We start from the raw sequence: 27542 nt of genomic DNA on the forward strand, positions 1-27542 counted from the left end.
ACTAATGTCAATGCAACATAAGATATTTACTAAGTTCAAAAGGAAGATGTTCCTAAAAACTATGAATTCCTAAGAACATTTTGAGGAATTGCATTTTTGGAACTTCCAATTTTTTTCCTTAAACTTATTACATTTTTTTGTAATTAGTATTTTGTGAATCCAGACCCTGGTCTTTGTGGTTGAATCTGTGTTTGAAATTCATTGCTATTAAACAATAAAAAATTGAGTCGCACACTCCATATATAAACGTCCAGTAATTTTTGTGCCTCTTTCAGGGTGATGTCATGAATTCTTGAACCAGGTTATGTAGACAAACAGTGCAATTAGTGCAACCAATGACAATAGTGAGGGGTGTGTCATAATGATTCAGTCAATTAGAATGAATTGAGTGAAACTGTTCAATAACAATAGTTTATGGCATATGAAATATATTAGGCTATTGTTATCATATGCAAACATAATTGAATATTGTACATAATATTAGCATCAGCATACATTATTGTTTAATTCACTTTCACATATTTAATTGTTTCCTATTTCATGTATATTTGTTACATGTAATCTTTTGGTTCAACCTTAATGTATAATAAGAATCATCAACTGGGGGAACGTATTAGGTGTACCCTAATAAGCTGTAGAAAGAATATATCAATTTGTAAGCCTTGTTCATAAAAGAGTGAATTGTTCATAAGAAGGGCCTGAGATCAAAGTCAATATTCAGACCACTAGGGGTCAATGTTTTTAGATAGGATATCCAGTAGGCCTCCCTTTGTAGTAGTAGGATCTTGATGTTACCTCCTCTCCTTGGTGGAGCAACATCCTCAATTTGAGGGAGGAGATTGGATGGTGATCTGCTACTGGATAGTCAATGCTCTTACACCTGATTGAGCTGCGGTGTTCAGCTATGCGTGGTTTTAATTGTCTTTTTGTTTGTCCCATGTGTCTTTTCCACATAAACAGGTGATGATATAGATTACTCCCTTGCTCTTTCATTGAGATGATATCCCTAACAGGGATTTTTCAACCTGTATGTGGGGTGTCTGAAGGATGTTTTTATAGTGCTATTGCACTGTGCGCATGACCCACATTTGTAGTTCCCATTTGGAATGTGTGTAAAGAGTGTCTGAGTGGGCTCAGGGGGCAGGTCAGATCTCACCAAACTATCTCCAATATTGCGACCATGCTTATAGACCAACAGTGGGGGCTCCTTGAAGAGGTGTGTGATTTTTTGTTGTTGTCTGATTGCAGAATATGCCAGTGCTTTTTCAGGATGGCTTTCATTTTCTCCGAACGGTTGCGTTGTTTTTCTTTGGTTGAGTTTTTAGTAATTCCTCTCTTGGTTTTTGAGATATTTTCATCATTGCAGCATCAATATTATGTCCTTGTAGCCTCTTATTTAGAATGTATCTGTCATTTTTCTTGCATTGCTGTCAAAATCTGTCTGGTGGCCACAGATTAGTTTAACCTTGCATAACTGGCTATATGGTAGACCATTCTTGAGGGGAAGGGGATGCATACTATCCGTACATAGCAAGGTATTGCGGTCTGTGGGCTTTGTGTATAAGTCTGCTTGACTGAGGGACCTGACAGATAATTGTATGTGTAAGGTACAGAGATGACATGGTCGTTTTAAAATCATGTTAACCACTATTATTGCACACAGAGTGAGTCCATGCAATGTATTTGACTCCTGAATTTATTTAGGCTTGCCATAACAAATGGTTTAAATACTTATTGAGTCAAGACATTTCGGCTTTAAATGTTTTAATAATTAGTAACATTTCAAAAAACGTAATTCCACTTTGACATTATGGAGTATTGTGTGTAGGCCAGTGACACAATCTCAATTTAATCAATTTTAAATTCAGGCTGTAACACAACAAAATGTGGAAAAAGTCACTAAGAGTTAGCTTTCCCTCGTTTTTATTTTAATTACATCAACACCTTTTTTGAATATTCAAACGGAAGGCACTGGTCATAATTCATCTTTCCCTGTGATTTGAGGGTCACTATTAACAACTTTGTTGAATTTATTCAAGGTCATCTAAACTTTTAGGCCTCAACTATCGCTACATCTGTAATAAATACACTTTTGGGGTTTCGGGATAATTTTTTGCATGTTTTTTGCATGTCTGTATGGTGTAGGAAACACCATGCCTAACACATAGCATACTGTGCATTCGGAAAGTATTCACACCCCTTCCCTTTTCCACATTTTGTTACATTACAACCTTATTCTAAAATGGATTTAAAAAACATTTCCCTCATCAATCTACAGACAATACCCCATAATGACAAAGCAAAAACAGGTTTTTAGAAATGTTTGCAAATGTATTTTTAATTTTTTTTTTTTTTTTAAACGGTCCCTTATTTACATAATTATTCAGACCTTTTGCTATGGGACGCAAAATTGAGCTCAGGTGCATCCTGTTTCCATGATCATCCTTGAGATGTTTCTACAACTTGGAGTCCAACTGTGGTAAATTCAATTGATTGGACATGATTTTGAACAGCAACGCACCTGTCTATATAAGGTTGACAGTGCATGTCAAAGCAAAAACCAAGCCATGAGGTCAAAGGAATTGTCCGTAGAACTCCTAGACAGGATTGTGTCGAGGTACAGGTCTGGGGGAAGGGTATCAAACAAATTCTACAGTATTGAAGGTCCCCAAGAACACAGTGACCTCAATCATTCTTAAATGGAGGAAGTTTGGATCCACCAAGACTCTTCCTAGAGCTGGCCACCCGGCCAAAACGAAGCAATCGGGGGAGAAGGACCTTGGTCGGGGAGAAGGACCTTGGTCAGGGAGGTGACCAAGAACCCAATGGTCACACTGACAGAGCTCCAGAGTTCCTCTGTGCAGATGGGAGAACCTTCCAGAAGGACAACCATCTCTGCAGCACTCTACCAATCAGGCCTTTATGGTAGAGTGGCCAAACGGAAGCCACTCCTCAGTTAAAGGCACATGACAGCCCAAAAGACACCTAAAGGACTCTCAGACCATGAGAAATAAGATTCTCTGGTATGATGAAACCAAGATTGAACTCTGGCCTGAATGCCAAACCACCCATCTAGAGGAAACCTGGCACCATCCCTACGGTGAAGCATGGTGGTGGCAGCATCATGCTGTGGGGATGTTTTTCAGCGGCGGGGACTGGGAGACTGGTCAGGATCGAGGGAAAGATGAACAGAGCAGAGAGATCCTTGATGAAAACCTGCTTCAGGTTTTCAGGTGAAAACTAAAAAACGTAACAAATCTGGAAAAAGTAAATGGGTCTGAATGCTTTCCGAATGGGCTGTATTTCTGAAGAAAATGTGTTATTCGTAATGATCTGTCGAGAACAAAAATTGGTGAGTGGTAATCTAAATTGCATATAGCAGCTAAAACAAAATATCACCCAAAAATGGCAGCCCCTCTTGATTTACTAGTGGAACACCTGACCAACTCAGTTTTTGCGAATCCTAAAGTGGTCACATGTTCTCAACTGAGTCTCGTGTAGAAACGCAAAATCTGAAAACCCTTAAAATGTGACCCCCTTTACGTTCCATGAAGTTATTGTATAATTTGATGGGCGGAGGTTAGGTTAGCGGTTAAAAGCGTTGGGCCATCAACCGACAGATTGCTGGTTTGAATCCATGAGCCGACTAAGTGTAAAATATGTTGATGTGCCCTTGAGCAAGGCACTTAACCCTAATTGGTCCTGTAAGTCGCTCTGGATAAGAGCGTCTGTTAATTGACAAAAATGTAAACATGTAAATGTCTTTGTTTGGCCACCATGAACACCCACGTTATACACACCTGTCATTAGAATAATGAAGTACGGTGTTAAATAGTTGAAACGAGTATGGGGAATAACTGAAAGGACAACTAAAAAATAACATAACTTAATGTGTATCTTGTTAAAATGGTGGAGTAGAGTAGACATTTTCATTTTGGTTATGCACACATCACTAAGTAATTTGACATTGTTGGTCCAAGAATGAATCTAGTAGAAACTGCTCATTCTCCTCAATACTCACTTCAGCATGTGTGAGAGCCGCTGGAATCACACATTTCCTGCTCTCTACCCGATGTGTGTGTGTATGTGTGCAGGCACTGCGGCGGAACAGTGGGAGAAGGGAGCAGGCCTGAGTAGAGTAGGGAGGTAGGTGCGCTGTGTTCTGCACTACACACCAAGCAGTGCACTGACTGGGGCCTGGAGAGAGGGGTGGATAGGAGGAGGGGCACATTCACACTAACCCTCCCGTGAGTTAGCTGTGGAGGAGGCCTCCACGCCTGGATAAACCCCATCAAAAGCGTATTAGCCCTCCCTCCCTTCCCCCCCCTTCCACTCCCCCCGTCCCCCCCTTTCACACTTCTCCTCCCCCTGCTGTATAATAGTATCTGGTCGAGCCACGTGGCGTGCCGACACGCAGTCGGGCAAAAGGGGAGCGATGATGAATTGCTCCCTGTTGGTGTTATCCGTGATGATAATTATTAATTTTCTCCCCCTCTTCCCTGGGAACGGGGGTCCGGAATGTGGCGGCATTCCAGAGCGGGCCGCCGGAAAGCCCGCTGTCATCATTTATCCCCGACAGATCCTGGGCCGAAGGCTAAACGCTGATGAAAATAAAAAGCGCTCATTTGATTTGTCCCGTTTTCGCAGTTTGTGTTTCCCCCCCCCGTAAGTCCTCCTCTCTCATTCAACGTCCCCCTTTCTCACTCCCTCCTGGTCTCTTCCACCTTCTCTTTCTCTCTCTCTCCTTCTATTTCTCTCCCTCCCTCTCTCTCTCCCTAACCTATGCAGAGGTGGGTGGGCTGTAGTATTGTGGGGGTCTTATTTTTGGCTACCCACCATGGTTAACTAAGCCCGTACTCTGCTTCAGTCTTTGGTGTTTCAAATTGCAGTAATGAAGCTTTGAGCTGATTAAGCTGGAATTAAGCCTATTTATCCCAGTTTGGAAGCATTTCCTTTTCACTTTTTCATTCTTCCATTTTACTTTCTGTACTGTCATGCCATTACATTTTTCAGAAATACAGTATCTGTAGGATTTTTTTTAATATGGATCATAAAGTCAATTTTAGTTGTCGAGATTATTGTTTCTCTCTTACGGAGCTCCAGAGCTTCACTGCGACTATCCTGCCTAGTCTAAATCACTGCTCAATTTCAACAGTCCTCTTATCCAGTCGAATGAAGGCCAACCTATTGTCTGGAATAAGGCAGTCATTGTTAACAAAATGAGGTTTACTTTTAGTAGTTTGTGTTGAACAATTCGTCATGAGTAGTTTTAGACCGTATATTTATAAGGTCTAAGGTTTAGTTGTCTGTATTAAGAGGCTGCTGATTTGTTTTGTTCAGGCAGAGTGTATTTGTGAGGATTATGAAAGTTAAGCATTCTAGAGACTTGGGTTCAGGTAAGAGCAGTGCTGCCAATGCAACCTGTGATCTCACGCTTTATAACGTTGAACCCTCAACTCACCAGACATTTCCAAACATAGAACAAAATATGAGTTGTTTGTAAGTTTCATTTCTTTGACTGTTTCTAATTCACTTCCTCTCGCTCTCTCCCGTCGAAAAAGTTGAAAACAACGCAGAGGTGACAATCAATCCCGCTTATGAGGTGTTGTCAACGGCGACGAGAGCCGAGGGTGATCTCTACCTCAAAAAACGAGCGAGAGGTGAATCCACTCGGCCTGACAAGCAATTAGGCCTAATTTCCCAATTACCTCGCGACTGAGCGTTCCTGTGGCGTTCATTAAAAGCCATAATTGCGTTGGGTTGACATGCTCCTTTTTCCCACTTTGGGATGTTTCTCCCAGTCTGGCTCGGTGCTAGTGCTAGGTTCCCGCCCCTGCCTGTCTGAATCAATAAAGGCTGATTGTAGAACGCGGCGTTGAGTGTGTGGAACATGGAGTCGATGACGGCCCAGTGATTATGAAGTATGGACCCCCGGTTTGTTTGTGTGTGTGTCCAACCTCCTTTTCTCGGGGCACACATTCACACTTGCTATGAAGTTCCTGAGCTGGGTGTGTTGAACCGCACCTTTAATACTGATGTGTGGTGTAAATACTAAGGATAAGGTCTCGCTCATTTCAAGGATTGCTGTGCCTGAGGGATATTTTAGCTTCATGGCCCACCAAGTTCAACCACCACCCTCTCAGAAGTAAGCTATCATGACTCCTTCACTATTTCACACTCACTGTCTCTCTATTTCCCTCTCTCTTTTCCTTCTCTGCCATGCTCTTTTCCGTGTCTAAAACTCCCTCCCATTGCTCGCTCTTTCTCTCCCCTTGCATTGATTCTGGTCCTCTTTGTCTGCGAGAACCGGCATCCAAATTGTCAGCTGCGGCAGGATTAAAAGCTATTAGTTCCGCATCATTGCCACTACAAGTGCGCTCTAGAGATTGATAGAGTGACTCTCTTCCTTCAGTTGGGGGAGAAACAAGAGGAAAACTGGCCTGAGGGGGTCGTTTTTACCTCACACATCTAAAGAGAACAGTCACCTCCTGTGTGTGTGTGTGTGTGTGTGTGTGTGTGTGTGTGTGTGTGTGTGTGTGTGTGTGTGAGAGAGACTGAGATTTCAATTTGCTTAGTTATGTGAATTGTTTTTCACTCAAGTGTTTGTTTATAGCTTAAGGCTCAGTCATGTATTTGGAGTCTGAAATGAACACCCACCATGAATTCATAGAAATAGTGTAATTACAAAATGATGATCTATTCACAAATGGCTGTGCAATATACATCTATACTGTACACACATACCATTCAAGAATACCCACGGCATTACATACACGCACAGGCCTACCCTTTAAGAGCAATACAAACAATAAGACATGCACAAACACACAGGGGTTTATTTTCATCATGAAATTACTCTCACTTTACAATACACGGGCTGTGTCTGATTTAGACCTAGTAGCCACCACATTGAAAAGCAGACATTGCTTATTTTGTGTAACACACCGGTTTCAGCCGGTCAGCAAAATACGCCCAGTATTGTCAGGGACGGCCAAAAAGTCATTTATTTATTTTGTGAAGCGACAGGCCTCTGAGACGAGGGGAGGTGTACCACATGGGACCGTGGCTCCATGTTGTTCTTAGGTGGGAGGTTGCGGAGAGGGGACCCTTGGTTCTATTGAGTACTGCCCCTCCACAGCGAGCCGCGACTGCCCACACAGTAGCTGTGGGATGATGCCAAAGGTTTAGCACCCACTCAAGAAATAATGTATTTTGGTTTACCTTGGTGTCCATATCCTGTGACATGTAGATATACACTACCAGTCAAACATTTTAGAACGCCTACTCATTCAAGAGTTTTCTACATTGTAGAATAATAGTGAACACATCAAAACTATGAAATAATACGTATGGAATCAGGTAGTAACCCAAAAAGTGTTATTTGAGATTCTTCAAATAGCCACCCTTTGCCTTGATGACAGCTTTGCACACTCTTGGCATTCTCTCAACCAGCTTCATGAGGTAGTCAACTGGAATGCATTTCAATGAATAGGTGTGCCTTGTTAAAAGTACATTTGTGGAATTTCTTTCCTTAATGCGTTTGAGCCAATCAGTTGTGTTGTGACAAGGTAGGGGGGGTATACAGAAAATAGCCTTATTTGGTAAAAGACCAAGTCCATATTATGGCACACTTAACCAGCATGGCTACCACAGTGATACGCCATCCCATCTGGTTTGGGCTTATTTATTTTATTTAACCTTTATTTAACTAGGCAAGTCAGTTAAGGACAAATTATTATTTACAATGACGGCCTACCCCAGCCTAACCCGGACAACGCTGGGCCAATTGTGCGCCACCCTATGGGACTCCCAATCACGGCTGGATGTGATACAGCCTGTATTCGAACCAGGGACTGTAGTGACGCCTCTTGCACTGAGATTCAGTGCCTTAGACCACTGTGCCACGCGGGAGCCCAAAGTGGGCTTAGTGGGATGATCATTTGTTTTTCAACAGGACAATGACCCAACACACCTCCAGGCTGTGTAAGAGCCTTTTCAGCATTTTACCATCAGGCTCTGACCCATGGCCACATTTCCCTGTATTCACAGACCAAGCTTCTGGCGCACTCTGTCATACACTGTGTCGCTGTGTAACCTTTGTGGGGGGAGGGATTAAGGTCAGGACCTTGTCCACTGTATAGCATTTTCCATTTGAGGCCAAAAGAGAGGTTTTGTCCAACGCTGTGCCATTACTCTGACTTCCATTGAAAAGTAAAAGAGAGTTTTTTTTTCTTCAATAAATGTAAAGAAATTCAGTGGATTAACAATCAATAAACAAACAGTAATGTTAATAACCGAAATGAAGCTAAAACAAAAATGGTTGTGACCGTTTTGGTTTTGACAATTTAGACTTATTTTGGACATTAATGTATCCCCATAGCTAGCATATGGCTAGCTAGCTCCCAACACTTTGAAGAAAATAAGTGAAAAGGTTAGTAAATCTTTATGTATGGTTTTGGGACTACAATATATGTTTTTGAGGATGTAAATTTTACATTTCACTTATTTTCTTCAAAGTGTTGGGAGACAGACCACTCACTATATGGCCATGATGGAAAGGGGTGCATCCCATTTCCTGGTTATAATTGTATTGAAACAAGCATTTCGCTACACCCGCAATAACATCTGCTAAACATGTGTATGTGACCAATTCAAGTGGATTTGATTTGAGGTGTGTGGCTTAAGGCGCATTCATTCTTCAGTCTTTTAATGTGTGTTTCGCTAATAACATCCAAAGTGGGGACAATACTTTCAGAGAAACAAATAATTAAACAAAAACGACTAACTAGTTCAAGATTTTCTATTGAAATAATAGTGTTACATTTTTGACTCTCAATACGAATGTGTATCTGAACAAAGATTTTGTAATATCTTAATTTAACAATATGTTTGTTATTGTCTTAAAATGAATTAGAATATATCATGATGTAAATAATTGTCCTAAGCTTGGAGACATATTTGTTTTCAAACCATTTTAACCACTTCTGTAGAATGACCCACATAGTGCACTACTTTTGACCAGGGCCCCTAGGGCTCTTAGGTCTAAAGTATTGCACTATGTAGGGAATAGGGTGCCATTTGGGACAGGCCCCAGGTTATCCAAACAAGTCCAGCCCCGGTGGTGTTAAAATATCACATTCTAACAACCCTCTCATATTTCATTTCCAGGCCATCGTGGGCTACTTTGACATTTTCTTCGACAGAGACTGCGGCAACAAGGTAAGCAGCATGCAGCGGCCCTTCCGTTTTTAACAGCCACCCAATTACATTCACGATTTGGCGTTCCCCACATCCTTGGGAGGCAATCGACACCGGGGCATTTCCTGATTGCTGATGTAAGCACCCACCGGAGCTGGCCACTCGGAACGGCCAATGCCAAGCTCCACAGGGGACGTGCCGACAAGTCTTTTAATTGCACGTCCTATTTTACCTACAATGTGAGCATAACTGCTGAGATGTAACGCTACACCACGTGTAATGGGAACTAAGGTTTTAAATGTGTGAATGAAATACATCTAGTCTTTAGAAGACTATGAGTAGGATAGAAGTACAAGATGGGTTTAGTAGGTTTAAGAGTGTGAGAGCGGTTAATGTTCTACTACAGTTGTGGAAGTTTTAGATGAGCCACAGAAATAGAAGTGTCACAATGGAATGAGTTGTTATCCTTATTCCTCACTGTTGTAAGTTCATGTTGATTGCTGTTGCCCAAGACTAAATAACATGTTCTGCTTTTGAATCACAGGTGATGTTCTCCACGGGGCCACAGGTCACCAAGACGCATTGGAAGCAGACAGTATTCCTGCTAGAAAATCCCATCCCTGTACAAGCAGGTCAGTTTCCCATACAGCACTGGTTTCCTGAATGTGTGTGTGTGCGTGTGTGTGTGTGTGTGTGTGTGTGTGTGTGTGTGTGTGTGTGTATGGACATGTCTTTGTGTCTATTGTGGGTGCACTGCACGCACACCCAGCTGTCACCTGTGATGTTATTTTCTTTTACACGCCGATCTTCCTCGAACATCATACTGAGAGCCAGGTAATCTGTCAGTGGTGCTGATGTAGTCAGGGTGTGCAACACTAGCTATCTGTCACCTATAGAGAGACAGGGTGAGATCAAAACTAATCAGTCAGTCATCAAAAACACCATGTAAAACTTTATCTGATAGCTGTCATGACTGTCCACGAGAATCCAAATAGATCAGGTTTGCAATAAATAACTTCAATCAGACCCCTCTCATCCTAGAGGGGTGAAGGAAAGAACTAGGGGGGTTAACAACTCACGCCCTGTTGTAAATCAAGGGAGAAGATTCAGGTCTGCACTCTCAAGATTCACCAAAGGAATGTACTTCGATTCAACAGACTTTTTCCCGCTAAAACTCTAACACTTTCAAAAGCGAGTACTGGAACAATATTTCTAACATAGAACATGGGGAAGGTGCGAGGCGATCTATAGAACACTAATGTCACTTTGTTCATTATTTTAAGATGACGTTAAAATGGAAATTCTGTAACTTGGAAAGTATACCCACTACATGTATGAAGTTTTCATACTCTGAGTTGTGCATGTAATATGAACAATGATGAAAGTGTTTTTGTTAAGAGAGACATGTGATTTGAGAAGCCATAAGAGATAATTGTTTTTATAACTTTGCACACTGAGTAGCTATGGCCCGGAGTAAGGTCAGGGAGTGTGCCAGCCTGCCGGACCTGTCTCTTTTGAGCAAACTGTATAAATAGTGGGTTAAGAAAAGAAAAAAATCAAACCAGAAAGACGTGAAGCTGCAGCTGCACCTTTAAAGTGGTTTGAACTTTGAATCTCAACACGAGGTGGAGACGATAAAATCACCTCCCGGACAATCACTCGTCAGGCTGATTAGCTGTCCTAATTAAAGTATCTTCAAAAGGGAATTTAAGTAGGACCATTCTGTTACTCTGCTCAAACCATTGTATTATGCTACTCTCATCACCCCACTGGGGAAACATCGACACGGCTGGCTAGCCTATCTTCAAAGAAGCATCTTCAAGAGCGAATCTAAGGAAAACCCAACTCTGTAGTTCTGTTCAGGACAACACAGCAATTCACCGGATACCAGCCAACTACAAAGAAGGACAACAGTAGAAGACTTGTTGGAACCATTTTGGACAATCAAAGCCTTACAAGCGTGCCGCAAAAAGGCCCAACCCCCTTCCCAAGGCTACCTTGTCCACCGAGAGATTCCCGGTGAACCCAGGCATTTCACGTAAATACATTCACGATTTCTTACTCAAAGTGGGTGGCGGTTTGTGTGCAAAGTATATGGTTATTGTAAGTGAGAGTCGTTTCTGAATGTACCAATGTTTAGTGTCTCTGTTCCCCTCTCTATCGCTTCTTTAACAAATAAGTTGACTGTTTATAGATGCGATAGGTAAATACCTTTTTGAGTTTCGTTCTGGAGATGGTAACTCTTTAAAGAACCGCTCTCGTGGTGCCGCAGATCATAGTGAGTTAATTGTTACATGATTAATTTAATCGGGGAACAATTAAACATAGTTAATTAGATTAATAAGTCTTCAGATTAATGTTAAAGTCAAGTCACGACATAGCTTACCTCAAGCAAGCGCGTACTAATACACAGAACGTTTATAACTGAACAGAACATATAAAGAAAAACGTTTTATAACTAAGCCAATTAAAATATAATTTTATGAAGTGATGCTGTTACTGATGTGATATGTATGAAGCTGTGTGTATGCAGTGAATGTAAGTGTATGATGTGAATTGTGGTGTGTGTGCACGTACATTACATTACATTGTGAACAATGGTGTGAGTATGTACAGTATGTTTTGAACGATTGTGTGTGTGTGTGTGTGTGTGTGTGTGTGTGTGTGTGTGTGTGTGTGTGTGTGTGTGTGTGTGTGTGTGTGTGTGTGTGTGTGTGTGTGTGTGTGTGTGTGTGTGTGTGTGTGTGTGTGTGTGTGTGTGTGTGTGTGTGTGTGTGCGTGTGTGTGTACAGTACTTCAAGGAACGTGTGTTTGTGTATGTATAGTACTATACTTCGTGAACGATGGTGTGTGTGTTGTATGTGATGGCCTGTGTGCGTTATCGTAATGGGAATCAGGGACGTGTCCAGTGATGTTGGGATGGATGAGAGCATAGCTCCGTGCTGTCCAGTCTTCCCCCACTACCATCAGATAGGAGGCTAGTGTAATGAATGGCCTCTATGGGGACTGGACATCCACTGTCCCCAAGTAAAGCACCACTCAGCCCTGGCCAGATCCACAGCCACGATGACTGTCATCCCACTGACGCTCCCATAACATTAACGCAACGTTCACATTGCGTCCGTCAGTTAAGTGCCAGTCCTGCTGTCGAATGTGTTGAGACACTGCAGTGTTGAAATGTGTTATGACGGTGCGAAGCAGCAGTTAGCCGGTGTAAAAGCAGACACATTAAAACATTGCCAGAAATGGCCAGATGTGTTGAGACACTGTAGTGTTAAAATGTGTTTTGATACTGCAGTGTGTTAAAATGTGTTCTCTCACGGCCAATTCCCATGATTGTAAATGGTTAAGACACTGCATGGTGTTGAAATGTCTTGAGTAGGGATGGGTACCAAAACCCGGTATTAAACGGGCCCCGGGGCTAAATTATAAAAGACCGTAGTATCGATAAGCTCCGACGTTATCGGGTCTGCATTCAGTACTGGAGAAATTAAGAAAATACATTTCCTATTTATTATTGCTACATAAACATTATCTTGCACATTTTATCTCACCAACCGTTTCTAATTTGCAATAAGATTAAGACATTCGTTTATGATGCATTTTCGCTTTTCCCAATCCAGAAGAGAGATCTCTCTCGCACGGAGCCTGTCTCTCTCACCCGCTACAGTGCACACACACACAAGAAAGACCCTGCTCTTAATTAGTGACGATGGCAGAGAGAACTAAACGTTCAAAAGTGTGGTTACACTTCACCAGAGTCGATGCTGACAAGTGCAACAAGACTTTTGCTTGTAAGGGCGGAAACACGAGCAATCTGTCCAAACATCTATTGAAAGTGATCATGTACAGGCAGAGAAATGCACAGTTTTCGACTGCCAGGCTCGTAGTTCATCTTTCGTTGCCCGATCTACGTTAGGTATGTATGCTAGCAGCCTATAGCCCACACACGGAGTTAACTAAATTATGAGAACATGGGTTCATGATCAAAAGTAACCATTAGCCAGCTGATTGTTTAGCTATGGGTGCGTTCATAAATTCAATCACCCATTTAAAGATTTTGCAACTTTTTTGTTAAAGTTGCAGCTACAATGAACCAACCCACTCCTCCCTCTAATACTGCTGGTCCAAGCCAAAGACAAGCCCAAAGCACCTTCATGCTGGCAGCTAGTGGGAGGATGACTAAGGAGAGGGTGAACGAGTGCCACCTAGTGAAAAGGCCTACACCCCTTTGCAACAGTGGATTCCAAGGGCTTTAGGTGACAGTCTGTTGAGTTGTATTAATGTTTAGGATATAGTAGTATTAAAGGGTTGTATGCTAGTCCCATCACTCCACAATACACAACAACACAATAATTCAATAATGATAATTCAACACATGGATTATCTTGTTTTACCATAGGGAGATGAGCAAGGCACTCAACCCCAAATATACCCCTCCCTCCAGGAGTTACCTCAGTGACACATTAATTCCTACCAGGTATGATGTAGAAAAGGCCATCACATCAGACAGGTGAACCAGCCTCTGTTAGGACCACTATCTCACTGTTACAGTGGACTACACAAGCCAGGGCAGTGTAAAACAGAAGGTCCTCCACACCATGGCAGTGTACAAATCGCAAACTGGCGAAGTAGTGGCAGAGGAGATCTCCGACATTCTGGAAGAGCTTGAGATGGAGCCGAGCAAGATTGTAGCTGTGACTGTTGATAATGCTGGCGATATGGATGCTGCCATCAAGAGGCTACACATCCTAAAAACAGGATGCTTTGCGCACACATTGAATCTGGCAGCGCAGAAAATCTACAAAATTAGTTCCATTGATAAATGGGCAGCCCGAATCAGAGCAGGGGTCGTGTTGTTCAAGATATCCAAAACAGTCTTGAAGGAAAAGCAGCAGCTCCTTGGTAAGAAGCCAGTTCAATCTATTAAATAATTATTTTGAAATTCCCACATTTAACAATTTAATTCTGTATTCAAGTGTGCGGTAGTTAATTGTTTGTTGATTTTTGTTGTTTCAGGCCTTCCGCAACACTCAGTCATCCTTGATGTCAAGACCAGATTCATGAAGCCGTATCCAGTGATCCAAGCAGCAGCCTTGGACCCATGACTGCGAAAAGCAATGACCAAGGACAACCTGGACTGTCTGAAGGACGAGGACTTCCATAAGGCTGAGGAGTTTGTCCAGCTCATGAGAATCCTCTATACATCCACACTGTGTGTGTCATGTGAAAAGAATGCCACCTGTGGACAGATCATACTCATCCTCCACAAACTGGATGAGCACTTCACTGTGAAGCGTGAAGATACAACGTTTGTGGCAACCATCAAAGAGAAGGTGTGGGAGAACCTCTCTGAGCGTTATCAAGATGAGGACATTCAAGCCTTCCTGCGTGAGGCCACAGCAATGGACCCCAGATTTAAAGGGAGGCCGGTGAGTGACGCCACCTGGGACAGGCTGAGGAAGGCAACTGTTAAGGCCAATGTGACAGGAGCAACACCAGGGCTGTCAGAGGAGCCGGAGCAGACAGACACAGAGCACCTGCATCAGGAGGAGGAGTCTGAAGGAGAGGAAATGGAGGAGACAGTCCCTCCATTGTACCAAAAACAAGGCGTGCCTTGGAGGAGCTGTTCTCAGAGGAGGACAGGGACACCTCGTCCCTCACCCTTGGCGAGCGTGTTGACCTAGACGTTGAGCTCTACAAAGGCCTGACTCCCCTCCCCATGGCTGAAAATCCTGTGATGTGGTGGTGGGAGAAGAGAGCTACTCTGCCCCTCCTCGCAAACATTGCAACAAGCTACCTTTGTGCTCAAGCCTCCTCCTGATCTTTCTCCAGAAGAACTGCTAAGAACTTTTGCGGCCTACCTGCGTGCCCCACCCGCGTTGATCTATACCACTGCATTTTCTTTTGCAGGAAAATATTGATAATTTAATTTGTTTTACATTTCCATCATCACAACATTAGAGTATAATAGTGATTTGTTCAAAACATTGCTGTTTCTTTTGCTGTAAATAAATGTTTATTTTATTTATTTTACATTTCAGAAAATAAAGCAATGTTAATTCTGTTCTTAATTTGTTTAGGGTTTTTTTCTCGTAAAAAAATAACAACAAGAACCGAAAAGAATACCGTTTAAGTACCGGATCGATAAGCAGTATCGGTAAGAGTAGCAATACCATTAAAATCTTAACGATACCCATCCCTAGTCTTGAGACACCTCAGTGTTAAAATGGGTTAAGACTCTGCAGTGTTCAAATGGGTTAAAACGCTGCAGAGTGTGTACAAAGGTCGACTAGCATCTGCTGACAGTCTGGCCCGACTCATAACAGCAGCCGCTGCCATATGCACACTGTGTGTGAGTGGGTGGGTGGGTGAGTGAGTGAGAAAGGGATTTGTAGTGACTGTTCTATTTTTTTTCTTAATTTAATCTTATTGAAGAGTAAACCAGTTTGGTACAATCTACAGTGCTCCGGTAGTGCTTCTCTATCCATCAACGCTCTGGATACACACACACACACGCCCTGCTGGCCTCATGCATGCACATTTCATTCTTCAAACAAGCAGACACCCACAAATGCCTTCCAGCCCTAAGGTAAATTAGCTCAATGCTCTCTGTATTTCGCGCTAGCTGACTTACCCGCTCTCCTTAGGCATCAGTGAACAGAGTGATGAGATCCCCAAGTTAGGCTGTGATCACTCACTACTGCTGGAATGCCCCCCCCCCCCCCTCACACACACACACACACACACACACTAACACGTGCACACACATCTCACTATTATCACAACACTCACTACTGCTGAAATGGGCTACACACTCACACACCTGCCTCTGTCATTACTCACAACTGGTGGAATGGGCACTGCCCTGCATACTAAACACCCTCAAAACAGACCAACTCACCTGGAAATATGTTGTGTACGTGGGTAATTACAGCGGTATGGATGTGACATTACAAACAAAATCACAAGTTAAATGTCTCACAGAATGGACAGACAAAACATAAATGAAATGTTTGAGGCATACTCCAATAAACATACATCTAAATATTGGCATATTGGAGAAAGAAAGCAAATAAAAGGTCTCGTGGCTGTGACAAGCTTTTTGGGGAGACATATTAGCGAAAGTCGGAGATTGTAAATCTTTTGTAAGGAATTAGGGTGACGTTTGGCACGCAGACAGAAGCGGCAGGAAATACGTTCATCCTCCCTTTCCTCTATCAGCTCAGAGCATAGAAAAAGGAATAGAATGGTATGGCTAGAAAAAAGTGCCATTTGACTACAAGCCAGGTTCACATCAATGGTGGTGGGATTATCTCTCTTTCTCTCTCTACATACAGCATTCCATTGCGATATACAGTTTTTGATTACCGATAGATAGGCCTGGTGCATGGTTCTGACTCTGTCTGTCTGGTGGCCAACCTGCCTATACTGTGCCCCCCCCCCCCCCCCCCCACCACGCTCTCCCTCCCACGCTAGCTCTATATGAAAGATGCAAGTGTTTGTGTTCTCGGAAGTATGGCCACTAATCAGTCTCCTCCATTACAAAAATACAAAATCTTCCTAGTGGAATCTAATCTTGGCGTGCAAGAAGTCGAAGGGATAAATTGTGCAAGGAGGTCGACTCTCCTTGAGGTCGACTCATCTTTGTTAACAGTTGGGAAAATGGCAGGGAAAGGCGAGCGACAATATGAAGGAAGTCCTGTATGGCAATACTTTGAGAAATGAAATTAGGTGGATTTGAGGTACAGTATTGGTAGTACAGGAGCAATGCTTAACCTTCTGGAAGGGACGCACCATGACACTCAAACCATTTCTTGCAGCAGGGCAGCTACATTGTGAGTTCACTTGGAATTGTATACATTTTTCTTATTGTTTTAACGTTACCATTTATTTTCCATTCCCCCCCCCCCCCCCCCCCCGTAGAAAGAGAGATGGCCTTCGTCCCAAGTGGCATCCTATTCCCCTATACAGAGCATTCCGAAAAGTATTCAGACCCCTTGACTTTTTCCAAATTTTGTCACGTTCCAACCTTTAAATCGTTTTTTTGCCCTCATCAAACTACACACAATACCCCATAATGACAAAGCAAAAACTGGTTTTTATACATTTTTGCAATAAAAAAAAAAAATGATATTACATTTACTTAAGTATTCAGAACCTTTACTCAGTAATTTGTTGACGCACCTGTGATTACAGCCTCGAGTCCTCTCGGGTTATGACGCTACAAGCTTGGCACACCTGTATTTGGGGAGTTTCTCCCATTCTTTCCTGCAGATCCTCTCAAGCTCTGTCAGGTTGGATGGAGAGCGTCACTGCACTGCTATTTTCAGGTCTCTCCAGAGATGTTCGATCGGGTTCAAGTTCGGACTCTGGCTGGGCCACTCAAGAACATTCAGAGACTTGTCCCGAAGCCATTCCTGCTTTGTCTTGGCTGTGGGCTTAGGGTCGTTGTCTTGTTGGAAGGTGAACCTTCACCTCAGTATGAGGTGCTGAGTGCTCTGGAGCAGATTTTCATCAAGGATCTCTCTGTGCTTTGCTCTGTTCATCTTTCCCTCGATCCTGACTAGTCTCCCAGTTCCCTCCGCTGAAAAACATCCCCACAGCATGATGCTGCCACCACCATGCTTCACCGTAGGGATTTCCTCCAGGTTTCCTCCAGATGGGTGGCTTGGCATTCAGGCCAGAGTTCAATTTTGGTTTCATCAGACCAGAGAATCTTATTTTTCATGGCTTCCGTTTGGCCACTCTACCATAAAGGCCTGATTGGTAGAATGCTGCAGAGATGGTTGTCTTTCTGGAAGGTTCTCCCATCTCCACAGAGGAACTCTGGAGCTCTGTGGAGTGTCCATCGGGTTCTTGGTCACCTCCCTGACCAAGGCCCTTCTCCCCCGATTGCTCAGTTTGGCTGGGGGCGGCCAGCTCTAGGAAGAGTCTTGGTGGTTCCAAACTGCTCCCATTTAAGAATGATGGAGGCCACTGTGTTCTTGGGGACCTTCAATGCTGCAGACATTTTTTGGTACCCTTCCCCAGAGCTGTGCCTCGACACAATCATGTCTCGGAGCTCTACGGACAATTCCTTCGAACTCATGGCTTGGTTTTTGTTCTGACATGCACTGTCAACTGTTGGACCTTATATAGACAGGTGTGTGCCTTTCCAAATCATGTCCAATCAATTAAATTTACCACAGTTGGACTCCAATCAAGTTGTAAAAACATCTCAAGGATGATCAATGGAAACAGGATGTACCTGAGCTCAATTTGGAGCCTCATAGCAAAGGGTCTGAGCAGTTATGTAAATAAGGTATTTCTGTTTTTTATTTTTAATACATTTGTAAAAATTCTGAAAACATGTTTTTTCTTTGTCATTACGGGGTATTGTGTGTGGATTGATGAGGAAAATAATAATATTTAATACATTTTAGAATAAGGCTGTAACGTAACAAAATGTGGAAAAAGTCAACGGTTCTGAATACTTTCCAAATACACTGTACAAGGCACTATTATAGGGAATTAGGGTGCCATTTAGGATGCATCCAGGGTGAAAGAACAGTTTCGTTTTAAGAGGGGAAAAGAGAGTAAAAAGGTGAGAGTTAAAAGAATATGAAAGAGTGAAGAGAAAGTTATGAGGATAGAGTGAAAGAGGCCTCGTAGAAAGAGAAGCGGATGGAGGAGTTTAAGTGTAAGAGAGAACCTGATTTAAGAAGAGTTAAGAAGTGAGGATGGAGAGAGTGTAATAGAGACTTCGGAAAGTGAGAGGGAATTAAGAAATGGAAAGAGTTTAAAAGAGAGAGGGGGAGGTTATTGGTGTAGTGGTGAAACTCGTTCGCTCCACCCCAGCAGCCCCAGTCCTCCTTTCGGGATGTTAAAATCAAAATTGAGATTTTAACAACATTAACTGGCTGCATGACACCTCTATGAGGTGCACCTCTATGAGGTGCTTTATAACTAATACACTCACACACACGTATGCATCTCAACGTGTGCACACACACCAGCCTTTCCCCTGTGGTCCCGTGCAATGAGGGCAAACATCTGTCACCCTGAAGACACACAGACTTCCACATTTCCTTCCTTCGCACGCTTCCATCCTTATTTATTTTACAGAGTGTTGTCAAAGAGATTTAAAACACCTGATTTAAGGGTGAGAATGGCTGAGAAACACAACCTGACCTGCAGCAACGCCAATGTCTCTCCGCTCCGTGCATCCGGTGATTAATCTGTGGCGAGACGGAAGCGTATGAGATGTGTTTGTATGAGTGCAGTAATTAACCACAGGAGGCTGAGAGTCCACACACACACACACACACACACACACACACACAAAGAGATGTTGGTGTTTAGAGAGAGAAAAACAGCACGCAGTGGGCCGGAACAAAACATCTCTGAGAACTACTCGGAGCTGGCAGGTTGATAAATTAAACGCAGCATCATTTGTCATGCTCCTCTGTTCTGTATGACTAGGAAATGGATGAGGTGGGATTTTCATAGGGTTAGGGAAAAAAATTTCAATATAATTTTTTCAGTTGCCTACTTTGGTTGTTTGTTCAAGAAACGAGGTTGTACTTTGTGCGAGGATGTACCATGATCTTACAGATGAAACCATGGCCTGGTTATCTGTGTCTCGGACTAATCAGAGGACCTGAAACTTGGGTGGGAGTTTTCTGCAGGTTTCGATAGGCCGGCGATTCACTTTCTTCCATCCCTTTAACTCTAGTGTCCTCTCTGTGCCCTTTGTCCTGCCATAACTCCGCTGTCTTCTTCTTGTGCCTCTTACTGATGGAATTCTCTCTTTCACTTTCTCTCCAGCTCTCACTTCCCCCCCCCCCCCTGTGTTTTAGTGCTGAAGGTCCTTGAGTAGCTGAGCTGCATCAGGCAGACAGCAGGGTGTAATTCCCCAGGCCTGCTTTATGTACTGCTCAGACAGGTGCTCAGGATATACGACCCCCTGACACTGCCTGACTACACCTCTAGCTATCCCCCTCTTCTTTGACAGAAAGAGAGGAGGGTGAGAGAGAGAGAGTTATGTGGAAAGGGGGAGATGGGAAGACTAAATTGAAATGCTGCTGCTGTGCACATCACTGCAGTGCTGGGGGGAATAGATGGAAGTTGTTCTGCCTTGGGAGAAGTTGGAAAGGGAGGTGTGTGTGCATGCGTGCTTGATTTTATTTTTATATATATTTTTTTAAAAATTGGAATAAAGAAAATGTACAGTTTAAAAGTGCATATGATGACGCATGAAAACATTAAACAACCATTTTTCAGTGTGGTCCTCAAAAACATACTATGTTTTGTGTGCGTGCAACATTTACAACTTCTATTCGATGTCTGCTAAAAATGTATACAGTGGGGAGAACAAGTATTTGATACACTGCCGATTTTGCAGGTTTTCCTACTTACAAAGCATGTAGAGGTCTGTAATTTTTATCCTAGGTACACTTCAACTGTGAGAGACGGAATCTAAAACAAAAATCCAGAAAATCACATTGTATGATTTTTAAGTAATTAATTAGCATTTTATTGCATGACATAAGTATTTGATCACCTACCAACCAGTAAGATTTCCGGCTCTCACAGCCCTGTTAGTTTTTCTTTAAGAAGCCCTCCTGTTCTCCACTCACTACCTGTATTAACTGCACCTGTTTGTACTCGTTAAAAGAGAATGCAGCTCTTCTTAGACAGAGAGGCCCATCCCACATAAAGAATACAATGATGTGTCCTAAAACCGTCCCCAGTGATGAAATGTATTGCTGAATGGAATAGAGTCCAATGGTTTCAAAACAGAGGCTGCCGCGTGCATATAAATGTCTATTGCAGGGAGAAGCGTTTTTTTTTAAACTATCTTCCTTCTATTTTCAGAACTGAGGCAGGATTTATTTGTATATAAAAAACAAACACAGATCTCAGCTTCTTTATCAAGCTTTCAATGTGTGTTTCAAAAGACAACTTGTCATCAATCCACATACCCAAGTACTTATAGTGAGAGACTTGCTCCATTTGGAGTGCAAGTCCTCAGGTTCAACATTACGAGACTTAGAGAAGAGAATAAACGTGGTTTTATTTGCGTTTAACACTAGTTTACGATCAGTGAGTGATTTTTGGATGAGTCAAAATCATGCTGAAGGTCACGAATGGCCTGCTGCACTGAAGAGGCACAAGAATAAATAACTGTGTCTTCTGTATAGCGATGAATGTTACAGGTGTTTACAGTATTGAAGTAGTGAACAACAATGGCCACAAAATCGAACCCTGGGGTACCCCTTTAAGTACTTCAAGAAATTCAGATTTAACCCCGTCTTCTGAAACCACAAACAGGCATCAGTACCTAACACAGACAACTTACTTAATAAGATAGAATGATCGACTGTATCGAAAGCATTTTACAAATCTATAAGTAGGGCAGCACAATTCATCTTAGCATACAAAGCGTTGACAATATAATGTACAATTGATGTGGTTGCAGTAATAGTACTGGTCGTAACCCTGATTGATGTACATTCCAAATACAGATTTTTTTTTTAAACGACGAAGTTGCACATTCACCAACGATTCAAGAAAGCCTTGATATGGGACGATAGTTGTCAAGATCACAACAATCACCTCCCTTATGTAGTGGCAGCACCACACTTTAGTAATATTTCCTGATAGCAATGTTAAATTATGGGTTATTTATTGAACCAACAATGAGGGATGCTGCACACTTGAGCAGACCTAGGAGAACTTGGAAAGGTTGAACACCAACGGGATGCGGCATTCTGGATAAGTTGAAGGGGTTTGATGGCACAAGCGGTGAGCCCAGCCAACATGCATTAGTCTAAACAGTAAAATAATTTTTCAAAAATGTTTTTCTACTGTGTGCTCTGGATAGGACCCAGCTCATTGGGTTTGTGACGGAGAAGAGGAGAAATATAATGATTTTCACGTCGACAAGGAATAGATTCACATTCACGTTGTGTGTCCCAAAAGGCACCCTATTCCCTATATAGTGCTTTTGACCAGGACACATAGGGCCCTAGTCAAAAGTAGTGCACCATTTAGGGAATAGGGTGCCAATTGGGACGCTACCATTGACTGAGGAATCAGCATTGTCTTCTGACAGCCCTCATCTGCATGGTTTTCTTTAATTAAAAGTGTTAATTAATTACAACTTCCTCAGCCAGCTGTCAAACTAGTGTAAATTATGGCCATTCAAACAGACTAGTTGTTATATATTTCCTTCCTTTCCTTCCAGTTCTCTGCTGCCTGCGACTGGAACGAATTGCAAAAATCTCTGAAGTTGGAGACTTATCTCCCTCAACAACTTTAAACATCTGCTATCTGAGCAGCTAACCGATCGCTGCAGCTGTACATAGTCCATCGGTATATAGCCCACCCAATTTACCTACCTCACCCCCATACTGCTTTTATTTATTTACTTTTCTGCTCTTTTGCACACCAGTATCTCTACTTGCACATGATCATCTGATGATTTATCACTCCAGTGTTAATCTGCTAAATTGTAATTATTCGATTTATTGCCTACCTCCTCATGCCTTTTGCACACATTGTATATAGATTCTCTTTTTTCTACCATGTTATTGACTTGTTTATTGTTTACTCCATGTGTAACTCTGTGTTGTTGTCTGTTCACACTGCTATGCTTTATCTTGGCCAGGTCGCAGTTGCAAATGAGAACTTGTTCTCAACTAGCCTACCTGGTTAAATAAAGGTGAAATAAAAAAAATAAAAAAATAAAATATATATACACTCACACATTCGTGGCCAAAAGTTTTGAGAATGACACAGATATTAATTTCCACACAGTTTGCTGCTTCAGTGTCTTTAGATATTCTTGTCAGATGTTACTATGGAATACTGAAGTATAATTACAAGCATTTCATAAGTGTCAAAGGCTTTTATTGACAATTACATGAGGTTGATGCAGAGTCTATATTTGCAGTGTTGACCCTTCTTTTTCAAGACCTCTGCAATCCGCCCTGGCATGCTGTCAATTAACTTCTGGGCCACATCCTGACTGATGGCAGCCCATTCTTGCATAATCAATGCTTGGAGTTTGTCAGAATTTGTGGGTTTTTGTTTGTCCACCCGCCTCTTGAGGATTGACCACAAGTTCTCAATGGGATTAAGGTCTGGGCAGTTTCCTGGCCATGGACCCAAAATATTGATGTTTTGTTCCCCGAGCCACTTAGTTATCACTTTTGCCTTATGGCAAGGTGCTCCATCATGCTGGAAAAGGCATTGTTCGTCACCAAACTGTTCCTGGATGGTTGGGAGAAGTTGCTCTCGGAGGATGTGTTGGTACCATTCTTTATTCATGGCTGTGTTCTTAGGCAAAATTGTGAGTGAGCCCACTCCCTTGGCTGAGAAGCAACCCCACACATGAATGGTCTCAGGATGCTTTACTGTTGGCATTACACAGGACTGATGGTAGCGCTCACCTTGTCTTATCCGGACAAGCTTTTTTCCGGATTCCCCAAACAATCGGAAAGGGGATTCATCAGAGAAAATTACTTTACCCCAGTCCTCAGCATTCCAATCCCTGTACCTTTTGCAGAATATCAGTCTGTCCCTGATGTTTTTCCTGGAGAGAATTGGCTTCTTTGCTGCCCTTCTTGACACCAGGCCATCCTCCAAAAGTCTTCGCCTCACTGTGTGTGCCTCACCTGAGAAAGCTCTGTACTGGTGGTGCCCCGATCCCGCAGCTGAATCAACTTTAGGAGACGGTCCTGGCGCTTGCTGGACTTTCTTGGGCGCCCTGAAGCCTTCTTCACAACAATTGAAGCGCTCTCCTTGAAGTTCTTGATGATCCGATAAATGGTTGATTTATGTGCAATCTTACCATTCTGGAGTCAATGCAAATTGCCATCATACAAACTGAGGCACAGACTTTGTGAAAATTAATACTTGTCATTCTCAAAACTTTTGGCCACAACTGTATGTGTGTGTATGTATGTATGTATGTATGTATGTATGTATGTATGTATGTATGTATGTATGTATGTATGTATGTATGTATGTATGTATGTATGTATGTATGTATGTATGTATGTATGTATGTATATATACACACACACACACACACACACACACACAGTACCAGTCAAAAGTTTGGACAAACCCTACTCATTCAAGGGTTTTTCTTTATTTGTACTGTGTTCTACATTGTAGAATAATAGTGAAGACATCAAAACTGAAAATAACACATATGGAATAATGTAGTAACCAAAAAAGTGTTAAACAAATCAAAATATATTTTAGATTTTAGATTTTTCAAAGTAGCCACCCTTTGCCTTGATGAAAGCTTTCCACACTCTTGGCATAGTTTTGATGTCTTCACTATTAAGTAGTAAAAATAAAGAAAAACCCTTGAATGAGTAGGTGTGTCCAATCTTTTGACTGGTTGTTTGTGTGTGTGTGTGTGTGTGTGTGTGTGTGTGTGTGTGTGCGTGTGCGTGCGTGCGTGCGTGCGCGCACACTTCCGTTCAAAAGTTTGGGGTCACTTAGAAATGTCCTTGTTTTTGAAAGAAAAGCTAATTTTCTGTCCATTGAGATAACATCAAATTGATCAGAAATACAGCGTAGACATTGTTAAGGTTGTAAATGACTATTGTAACTGGAAACGGCAGATTTTTTATGGAATATCTACAAAGGCGTACAGAGGCCCATTATAAGCAACCATCACCCCTATGTTCCAATGGCACATTAGCTAATCCAAGTTTATAATTTTACAAGGCTAATTGATCATTAGAAAACCCTTTTGCATTGTATCCCTTTAACAGAATATTTACTTCTAAAAGTGAGCTTTTCAATACATTATTACTTTAAGAAAATCCTCAATTACCTAAAATGTGTCATTAGTGTTACTGTCATTGGTGTTACTCCCCTACTGGTTGCAGTGGCACTATGTTATAATACTGGTAACAATTATTTAAAGTCATTAAAGTCATATTAGTTGATTTAGGATGGGAAGAGTTCATTTCCAAAATGCCATGCCCAAATACCACCACAATTCAAGAACGACCCTGTTATTAATACACAGAGAAACTGATACACACATATTCACTCTCATACCCCCCGCCAAAACACACACACACACACACGTAGTAATACACAAACTGATACACTATTAACTCTTACACCCACCCACCCCCCACCCACACACAATCTCTCTCCTCCGCTTCCTCTGCTCCAGTGTGTACATCACTCCGCTGTAATGGAGTGACAGCCTCGGAGCGTGGCGCCCAGAGACTTCGCTACGTTGACAGTGTCGCCACAGTGACAGTTCAGATGAGACAGTCATCAGCAGCAGCAGCTTCGCTCAGGAAAACGCCACCGTCAGCGTTTTCTTTCCCCCCTCTCCATGTCCTCCTCTAACCTCCATCAATAGGGAACGCCTGGCATAGAGGAGGACTTGTTTGCCGATTGGGTAAACATTAATGTACCCCCGGCAGACACACGTGAAGTTAATCAAAGTGATTATATGTTGTAATTATCACCTTCTCGTCCTGGCCCCCCTGTATTGCCAACACGCTGTGGTGTGCAATCATACTGAAACACGTGAAGTTCGCCACACCATCTGGCTATGCACACACACACACCCTCTCTCTCTCACTGACGCACACTCACACACACTTTCTCTCACTCACACGCACAAGTGCTCTGTCGCTCTCATTCATAGGCACATACCAAAGCACATATACAGTGAGTTCCAAAAGTATAGGGACATTTGTTGTTGCTTTGGCTCTCTGCTTCAGCACTTTGGATTTGAAATTATGCATTGACTATGTGGTTAAAGTGAAAAGTTTAATTTGAGGTTGAACCATTACATAGTCCCCCCCCCCCCCAGAAAAAAAGGTATTGGGACAAATTCACTTGCGTATTAAAGTAGTAAAATGTTAAGCATTTTGTCCCATATTCATAGCACACACTGACTACATCAAGCTTGTGACTCTACACATGTGTTGGATGCATTTGCTATTTGTTTTGGATGCGTTTCAGATAATAATCTGTGGTGCTCAATAGAAATTAATGGTAAATAATGTATTGTGTCAATTTGGAGTCAATTTTACTGTAAATAAGAATATCATATTTTTCTAAACACTTCTACATTAATGTGGATGCTACCATGATTACGGATAATCCTGAATGAATCGTGAATAATTATGAGTGAGATAGTTAGATGCACAAATATCATACCCCCAAGATTTTTTTTTTGGGGGGGGTAATGCTATTTGTGCATCTTTAACTTTATCACTGATCATTATTCTCACTCATCATTATTCACGATTCATTGAGGATTATCCGTAATCATGGTAGCATCCACATTAATGTAGAAGTGCTTGAGCAAAAACAACTAAAAATGTGTCACTGTCCCAATACTTTTGGAGCTCACTGAATGTCCCCACACACATCCATTCTTCTACATGCATCAAATCCTCCTCTCTCTCTTTCTCTCTCTCTTTCTCTCTCTCTCTCTCTTTCTCTCTCTCTCTCTCTCTCTCTCTCTCTCTCTCTCTCTCTCACACAGTCACTCACTCTCGCTCGCTCTCTCTCTCTCACACATACACATTGGCGCTTTGGAGTACCTGCATTTAATACATTTGACTCTTTTTACTCAATTCATATATTTATTTATTATGTATTGATTTTGAATTATTAGCCTGAGAGTATATTCAATGTGCTGATGTTGATGTGGCACTCCGGGACTATAACTAAATAGCCCTACTCTCTACTGCCTCGGAGAGGTTCTGCCTCTAGATTCAGTGTAGCATATTACCATTTAATGGTCAAGTGTAGGATTGGGGGAGGGGAAGCTGATCCTAGATCTGTTCCTAGGGGAACTTCACCCTGCAGCACTCCAATACAGGTGAACAGAAGTCAAAAGTCGGTGCTCAGCCTCTCACTTTTATTGGTGGTTTTCCTCTTTAGGGGAGGAGCTTCAGGGACGGATCACCGTACGCAAAAACAAAAAGGACCCCCGCTCGCTGTTCATCACCTTTGACCTCCACGACATGAAGCAGACCTACAGCCTGCAGTGAGTTCACTGATCACATGACTACGATGACATCATCAATAGTGTGGCTGAACTGAAATATTCCCCAGACTTTTCCAGAACAATTAGTATTATTATGGTTGTTATTATGAAATGTTTAACTCTTATGGAATCAGAAACTACTTATCTTCATATGGAGCAGTAAATGTAGGGATTAATTTTTAAAAAATTAAAAGGTAGACTGACAGAGTAGTGAGACAAGGAGAGTATGAAGTGTGCTTGAACAACAAGCTGTGGAGTTCACTGCATTTTAATGCCATACCTGTTAATAAACACATTCCCTCATATAGAA

The 27542-nt window shown here is 42.2% G+C and overlaps 1 protein-coding gene across 1 annotated transcript in view; it reads left to right on the top strand.

Annotated features, from left to right (window-relative positions):
- The window catches only part of prmt3 (protein arginine methyltransferase 3), a 95586-nt gene extending 68044 nt beyond the window's left edge, over positions 1-27542 (top strand). The window contains exons 14-16 of the mRNA XM_071402223.1: positions 9169-9219; positions 9743-9830; positions 27127-27542. Of these exons, the coding sequence (XP_071258324.1) occupies positions 9169-9219; positions 9743-9830; positions 27127-27236 (249 nt within the window). The 3' untranslated portion in view covers positions 27237-27542. The remainder of the gene's footprint in view (positions 1-9168; positions 9220-9742; positions 9831-27126) is intronic.

The sequence above is a fragment of the Salvelinus alpinus genome, chromosome 5 (genome assembly GCF_045679555.1).
Source record: "Salvelinus alpinus chromosome 5, SLU_Salpinus.1, whole genome shotgun sequence".
In the NCBI taxonomy this organism is placed as follows: domain Eukaryota; kingdom Metazoa; phylum Chordata; class Actinopteri; order Salmoniformes; family Salmonidae; genus Salvelinus; species Salvelinus alpinus.